The sequence below is a fragment of the Cavia porcellus genome, unplaced genomic scaffold, assembly GCF_034190915.1.
Source record: "Cavia porcellus strain 051 isolate PalLab524CR breed Dunkin Hartley unplaced genomic scaffold, mCavPor4.1 scaffold_46, whole genome shotgun sequence".
In the NCBI taxonomy this organism is placed as follows: Eukaryota; Metazoa; Chordata; class Mammalia; order Rodentia; family Caviidae; genus Cavia; species Cavia porcellus.
This window is the reverse complement of record NW_026947529.1, coordinates 981,271-1,006,607: the sequence shown is the minus strand read 5'-3', so window position 1 is coordinate 1,006,607 and position 25,337 is coordinate 981,271. Positions and strand designations below refer to the sequence as shown.

Here is a 25,337-nt window from a genome sequence, read left to right as displayed (position 1 = left end):
GTTCATAGTTTAAATATGGAAATGCTCTGCAATGGAATTTACCAAGTGGTGTAAAGGAGAAACTCTAAACAGAAATTTTGCAGTGACATCAATAGTTAGTCATGAAGGGTTTCCTGCTGAGGATGGATCAGAAGAGCGTGGAAAGGATGTGCAAGTGACTGACAGAATGCAGGAAGCCAATAGCAGGACATACAACAGAGATGATCTTCACTGAAATTCATGTAGTTCTTAGAGTAAGTGTGAAGTTAAAGTTGGGTTCTGATTGCTTCCTTGAGGTGATCAACACCAGCTCTGGCAACAATCAGTATTTCACATCCTTGCCAACCCATGAATTTTCTGTTCCATACTTGAGATCTAATTTGGATTATCTCTAATTATGCCCCAGTGTCATGAAGGTAAAATGTGGATTTTTTTGTACCAAGGATCGAACTCCTGACCTATGCTTTCCAGGCAGGCGTTCATGCCACTGAGCTAAATACCCAACTATGAAAGTGTTTTCTTTGTTTTATGGAAGATATCCACATTGTTTCCCAGAAAGTGTTGAATATTGTTGGAATTTTTCCATATTATATGGCTATAATTTTTAAAAACAAACCAAAGGTGTCTTATGCAGTCTCTTTTCAAGTTTCAGTTTGTCTGTGGGGTGTCACAGTCAGGGTTTCTCTATGTTAGACAGCTTTGTAACTTAGGATAGCCCCAAATTCAAGGAAGAAGTCCTTTGCCAGCCTCACAAGATATATTCCTTATATCTGAATTGAAAGTGAACGCTTGGTGACAGTGAGTTATAAATTACAGCTTGGGCCTGGTTCCATTTTATATACTTATTTTTTGAAAACAGCATTTTCCACTAACATTTGAGTTATTATTTGTGTACCATATTGGATGCTATTTATGTTTTGTTCTATGAAACCAAATTCATGTTTCAAAATGCTGCTGAAGTATATTAAGAACAAAGTATTCACTGGCCTAAATGAGATTTGAAGAGACATTATCTGCAGCCTATCAAAGTGATTGATGAGGTTTTTTTTTCTTTTTTTTAAATTTTGAAAGTGGTAAAATACAACAGAACAATGCAGAATAAGGCCAACTAAGATCATACAGTGAAATTGGTACACAACTGCAAAACTGATTACTGTGATAACACTAATAGATATCACAGTATATTTTATTATCTTTATAATAGTTTTTTTTTTTTTTGTCTTTTTCCTTTTTATCAGTACCGGGGATCGAGCCCACGACTGTCTCCTTTCAAGGCAGGTGCTTATGCCGCTGAGCTAAATCCCCAGCCCCAATAGTTGTTCTTTCAAACACATATATCAAAATGAGATGAAATACAGAATATTATAGTACTTATCAAAACAGAATATTGAATAGAACAATACCATTAATCAGAAAAGAGAAAAACAGTAATAAAAATATTTGCCTTCAAAGAGACAGTAGAAGGAAGTCCCCCTTGTTTGTTTTGGTCTGCTTCCCAGGAGTCGCTCAGATTTCTGGTTCCCATTTGCTAACGAGGGGGGGGGGAGTGACAGGAGAAAAGGGGTAGGGAAGTGGGATGTTTGATTCTAGGTGGTGCATCAGTAGGTTCACTATTGCTTAGTAGGGAGACAGGCTGGTTGTTTTGTTTAACAGCATACTAAGTTCCCACATGGTGTGGATCTCAGGAGCTGCTGCTGGTTCTCCCCCTGGAAGGGCAGCATTCTGCCAGACCTGCACCACTTACCAGGGAGAAGTGGTGCTTGCTTGCCTTCCAAGTGTCCTAAATTCCAGCATGGCATGCATCTCAGAAGATGCTGATGGTTTGCCCCCTGGATGGGCCATAGTCCGCCACACCGCCACCACTTACCAGGGAAGGGAGGTGCTTGCTTGGCTTCCCAGTTGATTAATGGGATATTTATCTGCCTCTGTGCTTTGTGGATGCTGGTCCTGCAGGCTTCTCACTGTGAGCTCTGCATTAGAGACAGTACACAGGGAATATTGCAGTGACTCAGCACAAGAATCAGTGCTCCTATTTCACTGTTACATTAGCAGTGAGTTGCAATCTATCATCAAATTTGCTTTCTTCAAAAATATGTATATACACAAAATTAATGACCAAGACATGGATTTAAATTTGCAGAAATCAGTCTTCATTCAGCTGTTTGTTTGGTTGTATTTGTTTAGTTTAGTTTTGTTTTATTGAGACAAGCTTTCTATATGTATATCAGCTAGATTTGAACACCCTAGAATTGCCCTGAATTCACTGAAACCATCCTGCCTCAGCCCTTTGAGTGCTGGCATTATAGATATATACCACCACACTTTGCTTTTGATTCAGATTTGTAGGAGAGAATTTAGAATATCCCAAACTTGGTGTCTCAACCTTCGTGTGAGAAATATATGTATGATCCTTTAGGAGGTGGTGACCTTTGAGGATGTGGTTGTGAACTTCAGCAATGAGGAGTGGACTTTGCTGAGTCCATCCCAAAAGAACCTCTACAGAGATGTGATGGACGAAACCTTTAGGAACATGACTGCAATTGGTAAGGACAAAATACTTTTGTCACTCATGCTGTCAGAATGTTGTATGTTGCTGTTTCATTAAAAACAATGTGAAAATATTCTTAAAAATAGCTCAGACCTGGACACATTATGTCATAACTCTAAACAAAATCTGTTAATTTGTATGTATTATTCTAATGAGTGCTGGTATTTCTATGTCTACAATTCAGGAGGACTTGGGGATATCCAGGAAGCTGGAAAAGAATGCAAAATTTACTGGAGATACTTAAGGTAATTCGCACTCATAAGGAGAAGTAATGTTTCTGAGTAATTAGTGAGTCAGCAGAAAAATGACCGCCAAAGAAATGAGGCACCATTCAATTTATTGTCAGTAATATTCTCTGAAGACTTATAAGCTAGGGTATGTATAATGAGTGGATTAAATCAAGAAAATGTATGACATTGCATATAGATGTGTATGAAAGGCATACACTTTGAGTTATGACATTCTTCCTTCAGTTTTTCTATCCATATATACATGTGAATACAACACACTCATCATCTAAAAATTGCTAAGATTGCAATAGAATTTGAAATAAAATGGAGTTCTTGTGTTTCCAAGCCATGCTCTGAAGAATCAGCCATTCTGACTAAAATTCTTAGAAGGCTGGTAGAATGTTAAGTGCACTCATTCTGAATATCAGTGTGCAGTTGTCTCTAGAAATTGATCCACTCATACTTGTCCTGGATGTATTTTTAAAAATTCAAAATGCACATAAAATACTGATACATGCTTACTCATATACAAAGCAGATCAAGTTATAATAGATCAGGCCTTGAAGGAGCTTAGCTATCTATCACTGGATTTGTGGAGAAGGAAAATGTTAATAGACTCTTTGTGATTGTGCATTCTTGTAAATCCAGCACATTAGGAATCAGATTTTGCACAATGGCAAATTCAAGTTCAAATTTCACAGCTTAATGATCAGCGAAAATCTCTTACAACACATTTAAAAAGCTATAGATTTTATGCTAATAGCTGTTGTTCATTCCCAGCATGGAAAAGAAAAAAACGTGTTATATAATGTCAAAAAATAAAGAATATAATGTCATTTGCCATAAGAAATAGGTGGTTCTTTCTCCCATCAATTCGGTGAAATAGCTCAGCTATAAAACCTAAAAGGTCACAGGATTTCTTTTAGATGAGAAACCAAAATATAAATTGTGGAATGAAATGAAAGAGAGTTAAAAGAGAAAAGTAAGACTGACCATATGGCAAAAGGAACTACAGGTTAAGGACAGAAGGGAGATTGTGATGTGGAAATATATCAGAATGAACTGTATGTGATACACATATGTATCCTTGCCCAAAATGAAGCTAAAGATTCTGCATTTGAAAAGGTACCAAATTTTAAGATTTCCAAATCTGTAGCATTCTTTTGGGAATGGTTGTTTTCAACATGTCTTACAAGGCCATTCTGTTACTTCATGTTCAGAAATTCTTTGCAGACATTAAAAGCAGAACTTGACATTAATGCAGTCATTAAACTGAGACCCATTTCACTGTGGATTTTTGTTTTTTTTTATTTAATGTAAGGAAAGAGAAAAAAAAACAAAATAAGTAGAAATAATACCCCTTTCAAAGTGAAAATAAACAGTAAGAAATCTAAAGACAGTGATTACCTATGCTGCTAATAGAAATAGTTAATGAAATACAAAAGTGAAACATATGAAGTGGGGATTCAAACAGTGAGACTGCAAACAGTTTTGGTCAACTCTCCCATGAAAACTTAGTAATATGGTTATCAATCCTATATGTGATTTTTTAAAAACAGAAATGTAAAGCTAGGGAAATCCTATGGACATACATCTTGGAATCAGTGTAAAGAAGTATTCCTTTGTACTGCAGAAGGTAATGTGAATGTGAAAGAAGCAGAAACACACCACAATGTTCAGATCCATGAAAAATATTGCAGTGGAGAGAAATCCTATGTATGTCAGCAATGTGGAAAAGGTTTCAACAAATCTGGACATTGTGAGCAACATGAAAGAATTCACACTGGAGAGAAACCATATGTATGTAAGCAATGTGGGAAAGCTTTTACCCAACATGGAAATTGTAAGCAACATGAAAGAATTCACACTGGAGAGAAACCATATGTATGTAAGCAATGTGGGAAAGCTTTTAACAGACGGGCAAATTGTAAAATACATGAAAGAATTCACACTGGAGAGAAACCATATGTATGTAAGCAGTGTGGGAAAGCTTTTAACAAACGGGCAGATTGTAAAAAACATGAAAGGCTTCACACTGGAGAGAAACCCTATGTATGTAAGCAATGTGGGAAAGCTTTTAACACACAGGGAGATTTTAAGAAACATGAAAGAATTCACACTGGAGAGAAACCCTATGTATGTAAGCAATGTGGGAAAGCTTTTAACACACGGGCAAATTGTAAAATACATGAAAGAATTCACACTGGAGAGAAACCCTATGTATGTAGGCAATGTGGGAAAGCATTTAACACACAGGGATATTTTAAGAAACATGAAAGAATTCACACTGGAGAGAAACCCTATGTATGTAAGCAATGTGGGAAAGCTTTTACCCGACATGGACATTGTAAGCAACATGAAAGAATTCACACTGGCGAGAAACCATATGTATGTAAGCAATGTGAGAAAGCTTTTAAACAACAGGGAAATTGTAAGCAACATGAAAGTTCACACTCAAGAAAAAACCAGTGTATGTAAGCATCATTAATTTTTTGAGCACAAGTACATATTGCATAATGCATGAAAAACTTCACACTGGGAAGAACTTATATATGTAAGGAATGTGGGAACGGTTTCAGCAGAAATGCTCATTGTCCAATACATTATAAAATTTACACTGTTGAGAAACCCTGTTTATGTGAAGAATGTGGGAAAGCTTTCACCACACATGGATTTTGTAAAATACATCAATGACTCCACACTGGTGAGAAACCCTATGTATATAACAATGTGGCAAAGCTTTTACCACACACAGTTATTGCAAAACACATGAAAGAATTCACACTCGGTAGAACCACTGGCTACGTAAGCAAGTGGAGACACTTTCAGCAGCCAGATTGTAAGTGAAATAAGGCAGTTGTGATTGTTGACTCATTACCTGCGTTTGTTAATGCTATGTCAAATGCTGTGTTTTCTTCTGAGAGTGTGGGTCAGGGACACCATAGGAGATCACGTACCAATTAAGGGTCACATCACATTTTACTTAGGGACATAGCAATTTACTTTTTTATCTTCAAACTACCCCTACAGTATATATTTTTGTGAGTAATCTGTTAAGTTATTTAGTCTTTTAAAGCACATTGTTGCAGGGTGCAGTTACTCCTGAAGGACACTGGGGCAGGCTAGGGCCAGGCCACTTATTTCAGGCTTTGTACCCTTGCCTGCCTGCAGTGTCTCCACTTCCTGACCTGCTGCCTGTAAACACCTGTCCTGCTCCACAGCTGTGGGGAATCCACATGTGGCAGTTGAGATCTCACCTGGGTGGAAGACATTCAGTCAAGGTAATCTCTGAAACATGCTGATCTTCTTGTACAGAGTTCCCCTGTATGAGACATGGGGCTTCAGGACTGCAGGGCAGAGCTCTGGCAGCAGGGCCACAATAGCCCTCTCTTATCCAGCATGTTGTGTATGCTGTTTGCTGAGAAGCTGACTGATGGATCAGGAGTCCTGGACCTGAGCCTTTCTTGCCCATGGTACACTAATAGATGCCGTGGTGTCCTCCACATCTGCATGGTCTATCTTCCCCCAATTTTAGATCTCCACAGAGATCTGAGCAGCCCCATGCTTCCCCTTCCAGGCTCCAACTCTATGGTGAGGTTTAGTGTGAATTTTATCATCAGGAAATTCAATTTATATACATTTAACCTAGAAATTCCACTTCTATGGCCTCATTATAAAAACTGAGACTGAGAGACACCCGTGATCTCTTTTTATTCAGTTATGAGTGTGCATAGTTAGAAACCATGAATGTACCACAGCAGAGCTGCTGAGTGAATTATACAATTATAGTCACAGAAAATGCTGAAAGAAGGCCTTATCCTAGGCCATGTCCTGGATCCGACCTGAGATGATAGAAGAGCTCAAAACCTGGCCCTCTCTTCACCCAGCAATGAAGAGACCCAGGCCTAAATAGTAGGTGAGGACAGATGAGAGGAGCTCCTGGAGGGCAGACCACTAATCCTGGGGGGGGAAGCCTTTTTGGTTTTTTTTTTTTCCATTTTTCCATTCCATTGCATTATTTAGAGTGTTCTATTCAATATTTCTTTTATTCAAATCAGTTAATATTTAATTGTGGCTAATTTTTAAATAGGTATGTGAAAATGGATTATTTTATTTCATTATATATACTGAAAGTTATGCACAATAGAGACACTTCAAATATCACTGTAAACATAAAATAAGGAGGCTTGTTATTCAGCAAGCCAACACATTGCTCATGACTAACTTCAAAAAATTCCAACACATAAAGCCATGAGGATCCTGTGGTGGAGGGTGTCCCTGCCCTTCCTACCATGAAAGCCACCGAGCTGACCTGTGCCAGCTACTGCCAGAGGACAGCAAGAGATTTTCTTCAGTGTCTATTTTTCCAGCAAGGAAATCCTGAATCTTGCTGCTTTCAGGCAGCACAGGGAATGTGCAGTTTGCACAGGAGCCTAGCACTGCTTCCCTTACACCCTTTTCTCCACCTCATCCATGCTGCAGCCCTGCAGGCAAGGGAAGGCAGAGCAGCCAGGATGCAGCAAAACCTCTTATTCCCCAGCCCTGGGGGCCTCACGTCCTGGGTCCTGGTCTCAGCCTCCACCAGGATTAAGGTGCTATCCTGAATTCATCTGGCTTAGTGGGCAGGGCACCCACTCTGCACCTCTGGAGATGAAGACCATGAAGACCACTGTCTTCAGTGACCCTTCTACTCTGCAAATTTTGCTCCTGTCTTTGAGACTGAGGCAGTGGCATTGGAACAAAACACAATATTGTCATTACATTTCTTTTTGTTGTTATATTTTTCTGGCTTCTTTGTTTATTTAAGCAGATATTTAGAACTGCATTTAGTCAAAAAACATTTCCTTGTCTTTTCACTCCCCAGTTAACAGAAGTTTTAACAGATTTCTACTGTAGTTCAAACCCTATGTGCTTGAATTCTGAGAATCCACTCTCCAGCTTGGTAGAATGAGGGAATCAAAGCAGAAACTGAACTTGGGGACACTGCTGTGCCTTCCAGCATTTTGTACAGCAAACCCTGGCTCATGCCTGTTTACCCATAACATATGGGCTTCGGTACCAACTGAATCTGCCACTGACAAATGAGTTTCCTACATTTACTTCAAACAATCTCATTTCCCCTCAACTTGCTAAGCACATGGTCTATGGTTTCTTACACCCAAATGTCAAAAATAATTTCCAGTAAACAAGAGAATGCTACTCATCCTGAAATCATGATGGGATTTTATGTAAAGACATAGTCTGATCCACACCCAGGCAATCATGAGCTGACAGGGGCAGAGATGGCTTGTGCAGATAGAAACACCTTGAAATTTTCAACCAGCAGTAGCATCAAACAGGGAGCAGAGTTGCTGAACCCTCACATTTGGGTGATGGAATTGTCTGTTGGGTTTTGCCTTGGGTTTACTGAGGTGGCTCAGTAAATCTAGATTGCTGTAGTGCAGTGCCAAAGGGAAGTCATGTCCATGTAGCATTTATTTGGAGTCATTCTTTTGCAATTGTGAAACCTGCATGCATGAGGTTTCACATCTCTGCCATTGCAGACTCACCCACAGGCATTATTTCCATGATTTGTAAAGGGTCAGTTTATTTACACACATGCAGAATGCTGTTCTCAGCCTTGTTTTTCTCGGACTTGTGCATTTTCAAAAATTTCTTCAAAAGGAAGCTAAATGATTTAGTTTGAGCAAACTTCAATTGTGTTGCTGTGCTCCTGTGTGATGTCCTTGTTGACAGACCTGTAAAGGAAGTGAGGTGGACCTGCTGGGGGTTCAGCTCCAGAGGGATACTCTGCTCAGGGTGTCAGTCAGGGCTGCCTCTCACCTGACTGACCACTCTGGCATCCAAATGCCCTTGCTCATTGTTGTCCCTGGTGTTCCGAAGAACTGGTTTGCAGTGTAGACTCCCAGCGCACTGGTTAGCCCATGAAAAACCTTGCTGTGCTATGAGTTTTTCACCCCTAGACCTGCAGCTCTATGGCCCTGGCCAGAGTTCCCTCCAACAATCAGGCACGGCATCCTCCAAACAGCTCTCTTGTGCATGGTCTACGTAAAGGCAAGGGAGGGTCCCAGTTCCTTCCTGCTTCAAGCAGTACTGTGAATCACACTCTTGGAAAGAAACCTTGAAAATTTGTGTAGCATTCTGTGTTATAGAAACCTCTCTTCTTAGTCCTTTGAGGTCTAAGGATGGCTCTGTATATAGCTGTGATGGGAGCTACAGGACAGGACTCTGCTCCCCCATGTGCTCTCCAGTGCTGTTCAGCTCCTGCCTTAAAAATGTGCCTTTGGATGGGGACACAACACATCTCAGTGATTTGTGCCTGGGTGAATCAACTTTGGGAGGCCGAATGTTTTCTGCACCTGTTGGCCACAGGTTGTGATTTCCTTTTAAATTACAAGACTTTCTCACTTCTCTCACATGGACTGGTGAGACCTCTTTTACTCCGATAATTCAAACCCCGGGAAGGTGAAGCACTTTCATCACCAATCACAGCACTAAACATTGAACCAATCACAGATGCTAGGTTTAGCTGCCTCTGTGACTTCATAAGGCTTTGGTGGGGACACCCAGATACAAACCATAACACCTTCGAAAATAAATGCTCTGAAGATGCCCATGCTTTGGACTAGAAGATAAAAAAGCTGAGTAGTCCATTCCCTACATTATGGGCCTCACTTAGTGAATTATTATTATTATTATTATTATTATTATTATTATTATTATTAGCGTTATTTTGCATTAGCAGTGCTGAAGTTGAGCCCAGGGACTCATTCATGGTAAGCAAGTATTATATGCTGAGCTCTCTCCCCAACTCCTGACTCACTTTTAAATAACTGAATGTGGCAGACATCATGTGATGCGAGTACTAAGATTGCATTAAAATAACTGTGACCCATCTTCGGTTCTTTCCCTCTTATGTTCTCTCTTACATTTTAGTATTTGTTTTTTCCCTTTCTGGATCTCTGGCTGTGGGGAGGCCACTGCTATCTCTGAAACTTGCAGAAGGAGAGGCTGATGAGCTTTGAGTGAGAAAAGGGAAAACAGTCCAAAAGGCATCAGGCTTTTGCCTTGGGTCCTGCCTGTAAGCAAGGGACAGAGCCTGAGAGCAAATTCTGCCCTAGTTCCATCACCCCTGAGCCTGTCTTCACAGAGATATGATGGTCACAGACCCAGCAAAGCCTCCTGGATTCCTGATACACAGCAACTCTGAGAGAACAGAGTTTATGTCTTATATGAACTGATGAGTCTTCGAGCACACGTGTCTTGTCATATTTTGAAAATGTATGTAATGACTGGACAGAATTTGACCTCTCTGCCTTCTTTCACAATCATAATCATTAAAGATTATGTACAGTGAGATTACTGTACAGTGCTTTTCTATGGATTTTGTTTCGTATGTTCTCACTTCATGGTTTGCTGTGGTTTGTTTATTCATTCAAATGTTATTGGATATCCACATTGCAGTTTTCAGTTGTTGGAAACAAAGTTGAAGTGAATATCTTATAAAATTCTCTTCATGACATAGAAAGGATTGTATGCAGAGAATCCTAAGATAGTCAGATGAGTTAATCTGAAATTAACTGCCAAAATGATATCTGAAGTGAATGTACCACAAGCAAGACAGAAGAAATTTCCTTTGTGCACTTCCTCACCAATACCAGTGTGTTTTGAACAAAAAAAAGAAAGTCTGCTTTTGTGTTCCTCAAAACATAAACAGAGTTTCTCTTGGAGGAGGAATATTTGCTTACCTGATAAGTGACAATGATAGGAGGCATGTGGGAACCGGAAAGGGTTCATGTGACTGCCAAGGGCATGTTGAAGGCCTTAGAAGTGATAGACTTGTGAATCCTACGGAGGACTGTGAATCACAGCTGGTTCCTGGGGAAGTCACACTGCATGACCCAGGGAGTACTGACTTCTCCTGAAGTTAAAGCCCCATGACTAGGACAGTCCCTGTGAGAGTTCCCTGGTATTGCATGACAGGCCTTCTACTTGACAGAAGATGTAGGTGGAGGAGCCCCTAGCCGAAGAAGAGGGACTCAGGGGACTGCTCCTCTCTACCCATAATACATGTGTACAATCTAGACAGCTTTGGAATATGGGAGCAGCCGAAAGAGTTAAAGCAAAATGTGAGTGAATCAGTCCCACCATGGGTGTTATACTTATGGGAAAATGACAAAATTAAAGGCAAAATGCAATCTCAAATATCTAGTCCATCTAGTCCAACCGACATTGAAATAGAGGACTTTAGAAGTCATAAATCAGAAACCTCAAAAAATAGCAAATAAAGTAAAGAAACAAGTCCATGATGCTATAGAGGATGTCAAATTAGAAATAATGTACCATGTAAAGAAATAACAGAAATAACAACTGGAGTAAACAAGTGGCTCAACATAGCTAGAGCAGAAATAAATAAAACAAAAAATACAGGAGCATGGTAAATTGAAACTATGAATGAACAATGTAGAAAACAAGCAGAAACTATGAAACATATGCTAAGAGATATCCAAGAAACAAAAAAATATATTGAAAGCTGGAAAAACCTTTTAAATGGAGGTGAGGGTAAAATTTCGTAATTTGAGGGCAGTATTGAAGGGAGTGATCACGAATGTGTAGAACATATAAAAATAACAAAGCGCCATGAAATGACAATCCAGCAGCTTCAACATGATGCCTAGAGAAGAAATGTAAGAATAATAGACATCAGTGAAGATGCAGGAGTCAATGCAAATGACATAACTAAGCTATTAGCATAAATAATAACAGAAAAGTTTCCAGACATGAGGAAAATTCTGATATACAAATAAGTGAGACACACAAAGGGCCAAACAACAAATATAAGTCTATGCTCAAACATATAATAATTAAGATCCTAGACATACAGCATAAAAACAGAATACTAAACTGTTAGAGAAAAACACAACTCACCCGTCCAGGAAAGACTACGATTACTATTAAGGCAAACTTTTCAGCACAAACCTTCAGGTAAAGCCAAGCTTGGAGTGAACAATTTCAAGCCCTAACAGAAAACAACTTTCAACCTAGACTGATGTACCCAGAAAAAAGTGTCTTTCAAATTTAATGGAGAAAGAAGGTATTTTGATGACACAGAAGAACTGAAGAACTTCATGTCCAACAAACCAACCCTAGAGGGATTACTGAAAGACATGCTAGATAGAGATAAAAATGACCACAATCTCCAGAACAACAGAACGAAATGGCCAGGGTGGGCTAGAAATTGAACAAGGGAGAAAAGCAGGAAATCAACAACAGGAATACAACATGGAAAAGTCAAATGAGTACATATCAGCGATATTCATAAAGCTAAAAGTGAACAACTCACCTATAAAAAGAAATAGGTTGACAGGATGGATCAAGAAACAGGACCCCACAATATGCTGTATATGAGAAACACCTCTTACTCAAAAAAAAAAACTTAATAGATTAAAAGACAAAGGATGGAAGACAGTTTTCCATAAAACAGGAACACAGAAAAATGCAGGGTAGCTATTCTGTTGCAGAAAATTTGAACTTTAAACCTAAAATGTTTAAAGGAGATAAAGAAGGCCACTACATACATCCAAGTGAGAAACTGCAAGAAGAAGAATTAAAAATGTATATGCACCAAATACAGGAGCACCCAACTCTATAAGACAAATGCTAATGGACATGAAAAACCAAACACAAATATATAATTGCAATAGGAGACCTTAACAACCACTGTTAGAGATAGATCAACGAGACAAAAAGTCAGCAAAAAAATAACAGCACTGAATAATACCTGTGAGCAAATGGACTTAATGGATGTTTACAAAGTGTTGCACCCAACCACATCATAATTTATATTAGAATATATATTCTTCTTAGATGCATATGGGACCTTCTCCAAAATAGATCATATATTAACCTATACAGCATGCTTAACTAAATGCAAAAGGAACAAAATTATCCCATGCAGAATATCAGATGATATTTCAATAATATTGAAAATCAATGGCAAAAAAGTGCAAAGCCTTCATATACATGGAAATTAAATAACAACTCTCTGAATAACCACTGGGTTACAGATGAAATTAAAGGGCAAACAAAACAATACTTAGAATACAATGAAAACACAGATACAACATACTGCAACCTATGGAACGCAATGAAAGCAGTCCTCAGAGGGAAATATATAGCAATAATTAGTCACATGAAGAAAATGGAATGGACACAAAAAAATAACCGAATGCTACATCTCAAGTTTCTAGAAAAGGAGCAAGTCAAAACCAACACTGATAGAAGAGAGGAAATTGTAATGATTAGAGCAGAAATTAATGCAATTGAAACTAAAAAGAATTACAAAGAATTAAGGAATGAGGTGGTGGTTTTTTGAGAGAATAAACAAAATTGACAACCCCCTGGCCAGCCTTATCAAGAAAAAGAAAGAAAAAACTGAAATCCACCCAATAATGACTGAAAAGAGGGAAATTACTACAGATTCCATGGAAATTCAAAAGATCATGAACACCTACTCTGAAAATATCTATTCACATAGGGTGGAAATTACAGAGGAATTGGAGAGATTTCTACCAACATGAACTACCAAAGCTCAATGAAAAAGATAAAACAATTTTGAATAACCCAGCATCAGCTACTGAAGTTGAAAAAAATTTGAAAACTTACCAACAAAAAAAAAAGCCCAGGTTATGATGGATTCATGGCTGAATTACATACAAAGTTTAGAGAAGACCTAATTCCAATACTCCTTAAACTCTTCAATGAAAATGAAAGAGAAGCTGTCCACCCTAACCTCATTTTGGACACAAGTATCACTCTGATACCCAAACCAGAAAAAGAACCAACCAATAAGGATAACTATAGCCCAGTCTCAATATTGAACACTCATGCAGAGATTCTCAATAAAATATTGGCAAATAGAATGCAGCAAATCATCAAGAAGATTTTACACCATGACCAAGTGGGAATACAAGAATGGTTCAAAATATGCAAATCAATAAATGAAATACTTCACATCAACAGAGCCAAAAATAAAAATCACAGGATCATCTCAAAAGAGGCAGAAAAAGCTGTTGATAAAGTCCAAAACCTGTGCATGATGAAAAGCCTACGGAAACTTGGAATAGATGGTATCTACCTTAATCTCATAAAGACCATTGATGAGAAACATACAGCCAACATTATACTAAATGAACAAAAATTGAAAGCCTTCACACTAAAATCAGGAAGAAGACAAAGATGTCCACTAGCCCAACTCCTATTCAATATAGTTCTGCAAATATTATTTAGAGCAATGAGATGAGGGTGAAATAAATGGAATAAAAATAAGAAAAGAAGTTAAATTATCATTACTTGCAGACGACATGTTAATCTACATAGAGGACACCAAAAACTCCATTGAAAGACTACTAAAAGTAATAAACAAATTCAGCAGCATAGCTGGATACAAAATGAACACTCAAAAAATCAATAACATTCCTGTACACAAACGCCTTGAGAGAGAAATTATGGAAATATCACCTTTCATAATAGCACCTAAAGTAATGAAATACTTAGTAATCAACCTAGCCAAGAATATAAAAGAGTTATGTGCTGAAAATCATACTACTCTAAAAAAAGAGATGCAGGAGGATATTAGAAAATGGAAGGATATTCCTTGATTGTGGTTAGGAACAACCAACACTGTTAAAATAGCCATACTCCCAAAACTGTTACACAGATTCAATTCAATCCCAATCCAAATACCATTAACATGCCTTGCACATCTATAGAAAATATTCCTACAATTCATCATGAAACAGAAGAATCCTAGAATAGCAAAGGTGATTTGGTTAACAAAAGCAAGACAGGAGGCATCTCAATTCCTGACTTAAAACTATACTACAGAACCACAGTAATAAAAATCCCCATAGTACTGGCAAAGAGACCTGAGGATAAATGGAATAAATTAGAAGATGCAAACACTACCACAGAGACACTCAGCCACCTTACATTTGACAAATGAGCTACATATGTTCCCTAGAAGAAAGATAGCCTCCATAACAAATGGTGTTGGAAAAATTGGCTTTCCACATGCCAAACACTGAAACTACTCTCAAGTTTATCACCATACACTAAACTAAAGTCCAAATGGTTCAAGGATCTAAATATTAAAAAAGAAACACTAAATCAACTGGAAAACAAGGTAGGTAGAAATCTTAGGAACACTGGGGTTGGCAGAGAATTTGTGAATAAAATGCCAACCACATAGGAAATACTTCAAAAAATCAACAACTGGGATCTAATATTATTAATACATTTTTGCACTTCAAAAGAAATCAACAACAAAGTGAAAAGAAAACTCACAAAATGGGAAAGAATTTTAGCAAACAGCCACTCAGAAAAAGGACTTATATCCAGAACATATAAAGAACTGAAAAACATCAAGCCCCCCAGATTTGAAGACTGTCTCCCCAAATGGGCATCAAAAATAAACACACAATTCTCAGACAAAGATATACAAATGGCAAATAAACATATGAAAAAAATGTTCACCATTAATGATCATTTGAGAAATGCACATTAAGACAGCATTGAGATTTCCTCTCACTCCAGAACGAATGGCTGCCATCAAGAAATCAACTGATAACAAATGTTGGTGAGGCTGTGGGGGAAAAGGAACATCAAGAATTATCCCTGTGTTCCTGGGGTAAATCCCACTTGGTCATGGTGTATAATCTTCTTGATGATTTTGTGGGAGTGCAGACTGTTGCAACCACTGTGGAAATTAGTATTGTGATTCCTCAAAAAACCAGGATTGGAAGTTCCATTCAATCCAGTTATTGCTTTCCTGGGTATTTCACAGAAAAACTGAAAATGTCATGTCACAGTGATATAGGTGCACCCACGTTCATAGCAGCACAATAGGTGATAGCTAAATCTTGAAAACAACCAAAATGGTCATCAGCTGCAGAGTGGATGAAAAATGTATTTTTACAGAATGGAATACTACTCAGATATAGAAAAGGATGGTCTTGAGTTCTTTATATGTAAATGGAGGCAACTTGAGAATATCCTCATCAGTGAAATAAACACCACTCACAGTAGTAAATTTCACATTGTGTCTATGGTGTAAAACACTAAAAAATGACAAAGTAATATGACCCGAAAAGTATAATAAATATTGTAAAGGAGAAAGGAAAGTGCTCTAAAGGATATAACAGTAGGTATAGTGTGTAAGATAGAGGACCATATTACTAAATTTCTGTTAATCATTGATAAGAAGGGATTGCTCTGTAAATCTTTGAGTGTTTAGCCACTTTTTATGCTTTGGTTTTGTAACTTTAACAATTATTTTTAAGATGACAATATATAATGTATCAACTAGCGATTTTATGATGTTAATTTTTTGAGATCTGTATGCTACTTTTTATTGTTTCTTTTAATTTTATTTTCTTTCTTTAAATAAAAAAAATTCTAAAGAAATGGATGTGGAGTTCTCTGACCTCCATGCCTTGCAGCAAGACCTGCACATGCAGTGGAGAGAATCCTTGGGATCCACTTCATTCTGGGTGGCCACAAGCTGCACTGCAGTGGGATTAGTGGTATTATGCTTTACATTTATTTTGGTTGTGGTCTTTGTGTGCAAGAGTCCACCATATGGGTCACTTACAATAAGCATATTTTCCCTGATCTTTGAGGTGGTGGAATGTGGGAAACCACTTCACATTGTTTCAACCCCAAAGGGTTTGAGGACCTGTATGGACCTGACCCAACTGAATAGCATATGCACAGCATGGACACAAGTCTATAAGCATGACTTAGCATAGGCAGCCATGGATGTGTTAAGGCTTGTGACAGTGTGCAAGAATGTAATGCCTAATGACAGATGATATATACAGGCTGGATAATAAAAATGCTTGCTTACTGCTGTTTCTAATGTTGGCTCTGGGTGGTTTCTTTTCCTTTTACCCACGAAAATATCCATTCACCACCCTATCTTTGAGAAAATCTCATACCACAGACACAGGGAACCTTAATACCCCAAAAAACTAAGGCCTCTATCCCCTGTTCCAAGGCACACATAACATCCTAACGCCCAAATCTCTGTTGGCTTATGGCTTTCGAAAAGAGACAGAGTTTCATGCCTGCACCTTGAAGATCACTTCCTAAGCCCTGTGATGAACATCTGCCTCACTTCCATCCCTTCCTCTGCATGAATGAAGCATTAAAGTTTTAAAATGTTCTGAACTTGACCTGGAACACAGCTCCCCAAGCAACAGATGTGCAGCCTTCAAGCAGACTGGTCAGACAATGGGCTCAGATGAGTCAGTCCCCAGGTTGAAGGCCAAGGACAGTGTTATCTATTGACCCCACTGTCACACAGTGGAGCTACCTACCAGAATATCTGAGCCTACCTTGATTCCTGAAGCCATAAGGACTCACTTGTCCTGTGGTTCACAGTGTGGTAAAACCAGGCATAGCATTAATGTGTGGTAGGGAGAACCCATGTGATTTGGCCTGCGGATCAATCTGTGGGCCTCGCCTGGAGAGAGGACGGGGATGGGGGGCTGGACAAGAGGTAAGAGAGATGGAGACCAGTTGAGAGGTTCCAATCAAGTCTCGTTCTAGTCTGGAAGTGATTTCATCTTTTATAGGCCAAGGGCGGGAGATGGGACAGGAAGAGGCTATGGGGGTGAATACAACAAGGTCATTGTCATGTCAGGGTATGTGACATAAGCAGGAGAGGATTATGGTTAATTTAGGCAGACGCAGTGCCCATAGGAGAGAGAGAGGCAGGGAGGCAACAATGGGACTATCGTGTAGCTCCCTACATCTCCACCCTTTTTATATTATTTAATCATAAGTATGGCAGGCCCTGCTGGACAACATCTGTCTTAGGTCAAGGACCTCATTACATGAACTCAACCGGGCCTTACCTGTCATGGGCTTGCAGGACAGCAGTTGGTCCTGTGCCTGTCTTAGGTGGCCAATGGAATTAACATGCATGTCCTAGTTGCACGTCTCTGACTGCCTGTCCATTGCCCAGGGCAGTTAGGCTGCATTGTCATATGGGCCACTCATGGGAATTCCTTACCAGTAGATTTGTTGATCTGCCATCTCCAGCTGATGATAGTGTACTTGAATGGGCTTTGTCATAAAAGCGTCTATCCGGTTATTAATGAGCGTCATAATCCTCTGAAAAATACAAGTACTCACACAAAGGAAAAGCAATAGGGCAGTTAGGGGACCCAAAAGGGGCGCTAGGCAAGGGAAAAGATCCCCCCCCCACACACACATTGAGGAGAAGGGGTTGCCAGCCATTTGTTATTGTCGTTGTTGAAGTTGTTCTTCTATTTCTTGGAGCTTGTCTTGCATAACACCAGATGCAGTCTATTTGGCTGGTTTATGTTCCTCCAGATCGAGAAGAGCCTCCTCTGCAGTCACAGGGGGGAATCTGTGCATGGCTGTCAGCAGTTGTAGTCTGTTTGGCTGGGGTCTAAATCCACCATTGGTGTGGTACGGCTCAAGGAGAAGGCTGAGTAGGGAGCATAGGTCTCCAGGAAGTTGTGTCACCTGTAAGAGAACACAGGGGATTGTGCCTCAGGAAATGACATTATTCCTGGGCATTGCATAGGGTCTTTGAAGAACTGTCTACTTCTTTTATGAGGCACTCAGGTAGCCATCTATCCTCTCTATCTTATTGAGAGTAAACACACACTGAACCACATCTCCATATGAGAATGGGGTCAGGGCTATGCTATGAATTAGTCAGGGGGTCTCACCATAGTACAGAAGCAAATTGCTTGCGTGTTTCAGTATGCCAAAAATGCATGACTGCTGATTGTCCAGAAGCACCCAAATTAAAAAAAAATAAGTATGAATAAGGCATGAGATAGAATATTTTTAGGTGTCTCCCTTGTGGAGTACCATTTCCCCCTTTTTTATTTTATCTACAGTGAGTTTTAGGGAGAGATGTGCCCTTTTAACTATGCCTTGACCTTGAGGGTTATAAGGTATGTCTTTTATATGATCAATATTAAGATTTTGACAGAAACGAGAAAAGGCAGAACTAGCATAGCCTGGACCATTATCAGTCTTTAATTGTTGTGGGTATCTCAGAACTGATAAGGAAGTTAACATATGGCTAATAACATTTGGTAGCTTTGCCAGTCTGGGAGAGGTATAAATGAAACCACTAAAGATATCTATAGTTAAATGAACATTTTTAAGATTGCCAAGCTCAGGAATGTGGGTGACATCCATTTGCCATAATTGATTGAGGATAAGTCCTCTAGGATTAACCCCAAAGTGTGGAACTGGGTGGTGTATAGCACAAGAAAGGCAATTTTTTACTATCTGTCTGGCTTGTTTTTTAGTGATCTTAATACAGAATTACAGAAAAATAAATGGTAAGAAATCAATAGTCAATAAGTTACATATTTTCATCTTAGAAATAGCTGTCCAGGTTACAAAATCAAAGCATGTAAAGTGACATTCAAACAGTGACACTGCCAACAGTTCTGCTCAATGATCCAACAAAAACCCAGTAACGTGTTTATCAGTCCCACACACCTGCCTTCCAACTCAAAGAGGGCAAGACCAAACATCAAAACAGAACAAAACAGTTTTTAAAAAGATTTAAACAGATTTCAAAGCAAGTCCACCTGAGATTTTTACTGTTTATTTAATTGTCTCTAGTTTCCTCCAAACAGTCGTCCCCATCTTCACGCACATTAAATACACACTGCATATTATAGAACTAATCAAATCACCACAGGATGATGAAGGCTCCTCAGGTTTTTAAGATCTGACATTTGGGAAAACAATAATAACTACCATAGTGTCTCTCATTCTCCTTTTAGCAGCTGTCCCCATCCTTACATATGCTGAAATTAAACTTATGAGACTAGACCAATATCACTCTGATCAGTTAAATGAGTCAAAGTAATTGACATTGGAATCTCTATCTCTGGAGTCTTTTTGTAAAATGACCAGTCTCTCCACAGGCAAAACAGTCCTGTTCATGCTTTTGAGATAAGAACTGTTCAACTGCAAACCCCTGCAATGTAGCAGCCACAGCAAAGGTGTATATTACCGGTTAGGCATGTTCTATTTTTATGAGGTCTGATAGCAGTCCTTCAGATGGTGCTGGCACCTTTATAAGCCAGCTGTTCAACAAAATTAGTGCCTGCATCAGCGTGGCCAAAGACTACAGATATACTGTAGGGGTAGTTTAAAGATACAAAAGTAAATTGCTACATCCCTAAGTAAAATGTGATGTGACCCTTAATCGGTACATGATCTTCTATGGTGTCCCTGATCCACACCCTCAGAAGAAAACACACCATTTGACATAGCATTAACAAACACAGGCAATGAGTCAACAATCATAACTGCTTAATAACAACAACAAATGCCAGGATACGATAAATGCCCTGCTGACTTGTATGAAGTGTACACTAAAGAATAAATACTGGATCTGGCCATGTTCAGAATTAGGGAGCTGAACAAAAAAACAATTCTCCTGCCTTCCTGGCAAGCACCCATCGTGCGAGGTAGGAGGAGAACCAGTCAGCATCTCCTGTGAGCCTACTGGTGATTGGACTGAGAAACGTACATCCCACTTGCCCACCCTTGGTTAGCAAGGAGAGGCAGAATTCTGAGCATCTTTTGGAAGATGACTGTGTGCAATATAGAAAACATGGGGGATTTCTTTCTAACTTGTGTGTGAAAACCAATGTTGTCTTTAATCTTTTTCTGTGTTCTGATTAATTGTTTTGCTCTATTCAATATTATCTTTTGACTGGTTTTAAAATGTTCTGCATTTGTTTGGATGTCACTATAACTAATTGAATGGAAACCAATTGTGAAGATAACAAGAAATACTATGGTACCTATTACTGTTGTCATGGACCCTGCTGTGAAGTTCTGAACCAATTTCACTGCTTTGTCTCAATTTGCTTTGTTCTGTTTGCTCTGTTGTATTTTACTACCTTCAAAATAAAATTTTGAAAAAGCATAAATACTAATCATTTTTCACATCTTTCAAAGTAAGGGAACCACCACCAATTCCTTTTAGATGATGAAATCACCCTGATGACAAAGCCAGACCATAACGCATTAAAAAAATGGTAATAACCTAATGGCCAATATTGTTAATGAACATACACAAAAATATTCAACTAAATGCTCATCAGCTAAATTCACCAACACATGAAAAATTTAAACACCACAATAAACACTGGGTCCACTCTCAGTGGTGCTAGAATGGTTCCACTTACACAAATCATTCATTGTCACTTGCCACATTCACAGCATGAGGCACAGCTAACACCTCAAGAGATTTGGAAAAATCACTTTGAGAAATTGAAATGTTCACCATCCTTTCATGATAAGAACCACTCACACACCATGTGTAGGAGAAACGAATCTCAGCACAGCAAAGAACAGATATGACAAGCCCATCACTGATATCATGCACAGAGGCTGAGAAGCTGCAAGATTTGTTTCTCAGGTCAGGAAAAAGACCAGGCTTTGTACTCTTTCAACACACTACTTGAAGTCCTAGACCTAGAATTAGTCAACAATAAGAACCCAAAAGTTTACCAAATCAGAAAGGAAGAATTAAGAGGTGTCTCTGTTTCCTGAGGACACAATATTTCATATAAGAAACTTAAAACTACACTGAAAAACTTTTAGAACAAATTGACAAATAACTTCTGTTTCAACGTACATAATCCATATGTCATAATCAATTCATATTAATGTGCTTCAAACAAACTGCAGACTCAAATACAAGGAACACAATTCGTTTCATAATTCATCCAAAAGAATTAATGCTAATGTAAAATTTAAACCAAACTCACCTGTTCTTGGAAAATTATAGAAATTGAAGCAATGAGTGAAGTGGCACTAAGAGAAGAAAAGACAGACTGTGATGGTGGATGGGAAGAATTCATGTTGTTATAATGTACATGCTACCCACAGCAAGCAGGTGTTCAAATGCCATTCCTGTCAAAATATCAGTGCCATTTTCCTAGAAATAGAAAAAACAAACAAACAAAGAAAATGAGAATGCACAGGGAAAGACAAAGAGTCATCCTATAGCCATGGAAAACACATTGAAGTTAGAGTTAACAAAATACATAGTTTTCTGGTATATAATAAAGTGACAACAGTCAAAAGGGTCCTATACTGCAAGAACTGGACCACAGATTAAAAAGGCCAGCCAGGTAGAGAAAAACTCATACAGTCACCAGGAATTTTGTTTTGTTTCTCCTTTTTCCTTCCCTTCCCTCCACTCCCCGTCCCCCTCCGCTTTCCTTCATTTCCCTTTCCTTTAGTTTTCTTTCTTTTTCTGTTCCAGTTTTTGGTCAGGTTTTACCTGTGTAGCTTTGGCCTAAGCTGAACTCAGAGTGTGTTGCAGGCTTGTCTGGATCTCCCAGGAATCCTGCTGCCTCAGCCTCCTGAATGCAGGCATTGCAGGCATTTTCAACATTCCATGCTCAGCCAATGAGTTTTTAACAACACTATGATGAAACCAAGTCTGGTGGTGTGGCTTGTAATGCCAGCAGTCTGGAAAGCTGAGGCAGCAACACCAAAATTTTAAGGACAGCCTCAGCAATGCAGCCAATTATCTAGAACCTGTATGAAAATAAAAAGAATTTTAAATGTGGAAGGCCATGGAGCTAAGTGCAAATCTCAGTATTCAATCCATAGAAACTGAATGCAAAACAAAACAAAAAAACCTGGAAAGTCCAACAGTAGCAAAAATAATATTTTACACTGTCCTGGCCTTCTGGAGGGCAGTGTGCCCCAAGTGGCATTAGTTTTCACACTTTTTGTATGGTTTGACTTCAAACAATCATCAAAATCCATGAGGGATAAAACAAAAAACAAACAAACAAAAACTTGATAATGTGCTTGAGGTCACCAAGCCTCAGTCCCAGTGCAGAAGGCATTTGCAGTGATATTCTGAAGCACATGATGACCACAGTTACAAAACAGAGAATCTACAAACAGTGTTAATGGGATTTTCAATCCTACTTACTTTGAAAAAAACTGCCAGTTAGGAAATTGGTATATAGCTTAACTAGATCCACTCTTTCTGCAAAGTGTCTAAAGATCAAAGCCAAATATTTCATTCTATGAATGCACAAAATTACTGCTGATTACCAACTCAAGATAATGTACATCTGCATTCCTAGCACTTTGGGAGAGGGAGGGAGATTGAATAAGGAAAGGTTTAAGCCTGGCATGGGAACTCACAATCTTAGTGAGATTATGATTTAAAATTTGTAAAAAGATTAACAAATTTTACAAATGTATGAAAATATAGATCATTAAGAAATCATTGTGCACAATACAGTAGCCAATATTATTCTCTCATTATTCTTCTGTATTTTATTCTTTTACAGACTTAACAAAAGCATCTTTTATGTGGGCCTTATTAATATGTACTTGAGTTACATTAAAATACGACAAGAAAGTCTTTCCAAAAAACAGTAACCCTTTGCTCAAATCCTACTTCCATATATAAAGTTAGTACGAAAATAAAAAGAACCATCAAATTCTCTTTATATTATGCTTTCCTAATCCTAAGAGTGTATATTCAGTAACATATCTACATTCATCTCAGTTAAAAGGTCAAAAAATTGAAACAGTTCAACATCTTGGCAGTAGATCAATGTCTACCTGATGGGAAACCTAATGCTCAGTGTGCTGACTAAAGTACATATGTAAGAAAAATTCAGCAAGATTTGATTTGTTGATTTATAGATGATTTTTGTGTCTTTTTAAACCTTGTTAATGTATTTTTTATTTCAATTTATTTATTTATTTTTGAGACAGGATTTTGCTATGAAGTTTAGGCTTTCATTGAACTCACATTGTATCCCAGGCTGACCTCAACTCACAGCAATCTTGTTGCCTCAGCCTTGTAACTTCTGGCATTAGAGATGTTTACTACCAAACCTGGCTCTCACTTACTTTTAAATTTTTTTCCAAAATTAAATTACCCAGGATTATGTGCTATGTCATAGTTTATCAAGTGAGTTATATAAGATATAGTCAGAAAGCACTGAAAATGCACTGAAGGAGACTCAAAATCCTCACCAACACTAAACATAGTGTAACATAACATAACATAACATAACATAACATAACATAACATAACATAACATATTATAGCATAAAAAACACAATGAAACAAAGCAAAACAAAATAAGAAAACAGGGTGGGAGGTTTAGTTCAGCAGTATAAGTGCCCACTTGGAAAACCTGAGGTCATAAGTTAAATCCTCAGTACCAAAAAGAAAACAACCATCTAACTCTGATTTTAAAAAATGCTTCCAATTGTACCTTAACTGTTTATAAGCTAATCATACACAAGACATATAATCTGGCAATTTCACATCAAAGTACTTTTTTGTTGAAATCAAAGTCTATGTCCATTCAAGACCATGTATAAGAATGGCCGTGTCAGCTGGCTTTCCAGGTCTAACCCAGAAACAGAACAAACGGCATCAGTAGATGGGTGACAGATGCATGAAAAAGTTGCAGTTTGTGTGTTCAACACCATGAGAGTGTGTGGTGGCTCCACCACCAATAAGCAGCAGTATGTGGAGAGACCAGCACAGAGACACTGTTTGAAGGAGACCAACTAAGGCCATCAAGATTGAACAGGCTCAGTGCCATCATCTCTTGGAAAGACAAACTACCCATCAGGGACACAAAGCCCATGGTGTGTTGGGATTTCAACAGGAAGTGAAAACAGCTACTAGGAGACAAATTCCCCAGGAGGGATGCCCATGTGTCCTCATCAGCATGGGGTGAAGATGTCCACGGCTTTGCAAAGCCTCCCCTTGCCTCACCACCTGTTGTCCCTCCTCAAAGTAGGTCAGAGTATAGAGTACTACAGTGTGTGGCTTAGGTAAACATCTAAAAGTAGCAATGAATACAATGATAAATAAAATTGGAAGAGAGGGGAAGGCAGGTGTGGGTGAAGAGCTGCCCACAGGTAGAACTCAAGAGGAGACTCCTGCTGTGGAGCACACAGGAGGTCCAGCTCTGCAGCTGATGGACAAAGGAATCCAGGTGCTAGCTCTTGCTGTGGGGCCAGAGCTGGTGAGGGAGCTGCAGGTGGAGCTGGCAAAAGGTCAGGAGGTGCAACTTATGCATGGACTGAAACTGGCCCTGTAATTTCAGGAAGAGAAAATATCACAAACTGTCCATGGATTTCTTGGGGCAAAACCTTCCCACTGCCTGTCAGAGGCAGCTGTGTGCACCAGCTCAGCCCCAGCAAAGCCTCCCAGACTACATCCCCACACTGACTGCTGAGGATCTCACGCTCCTAGGGTACACAGCATCTGGGCACTTTGTTTAGTTCCAAGGCATATCCCCTCCCCACAAGCCCACGAACTCTGGAGCTCAGGCCTGGGAGGTTCAGAATGCTCTAAGTGTTCCTGAAGAAGCTTAGCCTGGGGATCTACATGGAAGGACAGTTCCAATGAAGAGTCAAGAACAGAAGATGTGGACTTGGGGCAAAAGGGAGCCAATTGAGTGAGAGGCCTGATATACCTGGCCAACTCATCTGTAGGG

At 38.9% G+C, this 25,337-nt stretch overlaps 1 protein-coding gene across 1 annotated transcript; it reads left to right on the top strand.

Moving 5' to 3' along the window:
- Positions 1–4,530: 4,530 nt before the first annotated feature.
- On the top strand, positions 4,531–5,235 carry LOC134474951 (zinc finger protein 791-like; the record flags this gene model as incomplete). Its single annotated transcript, XM_063244026.1, has 1 exon — positions 4,531–5,235. A coding segment is annotated over one exon (705 nt), but the record flags the coding sequence as incomplete, so codon positions are not given.
- Positions 5,236–25,337: the final 20,102 nt, after the last annotated feature.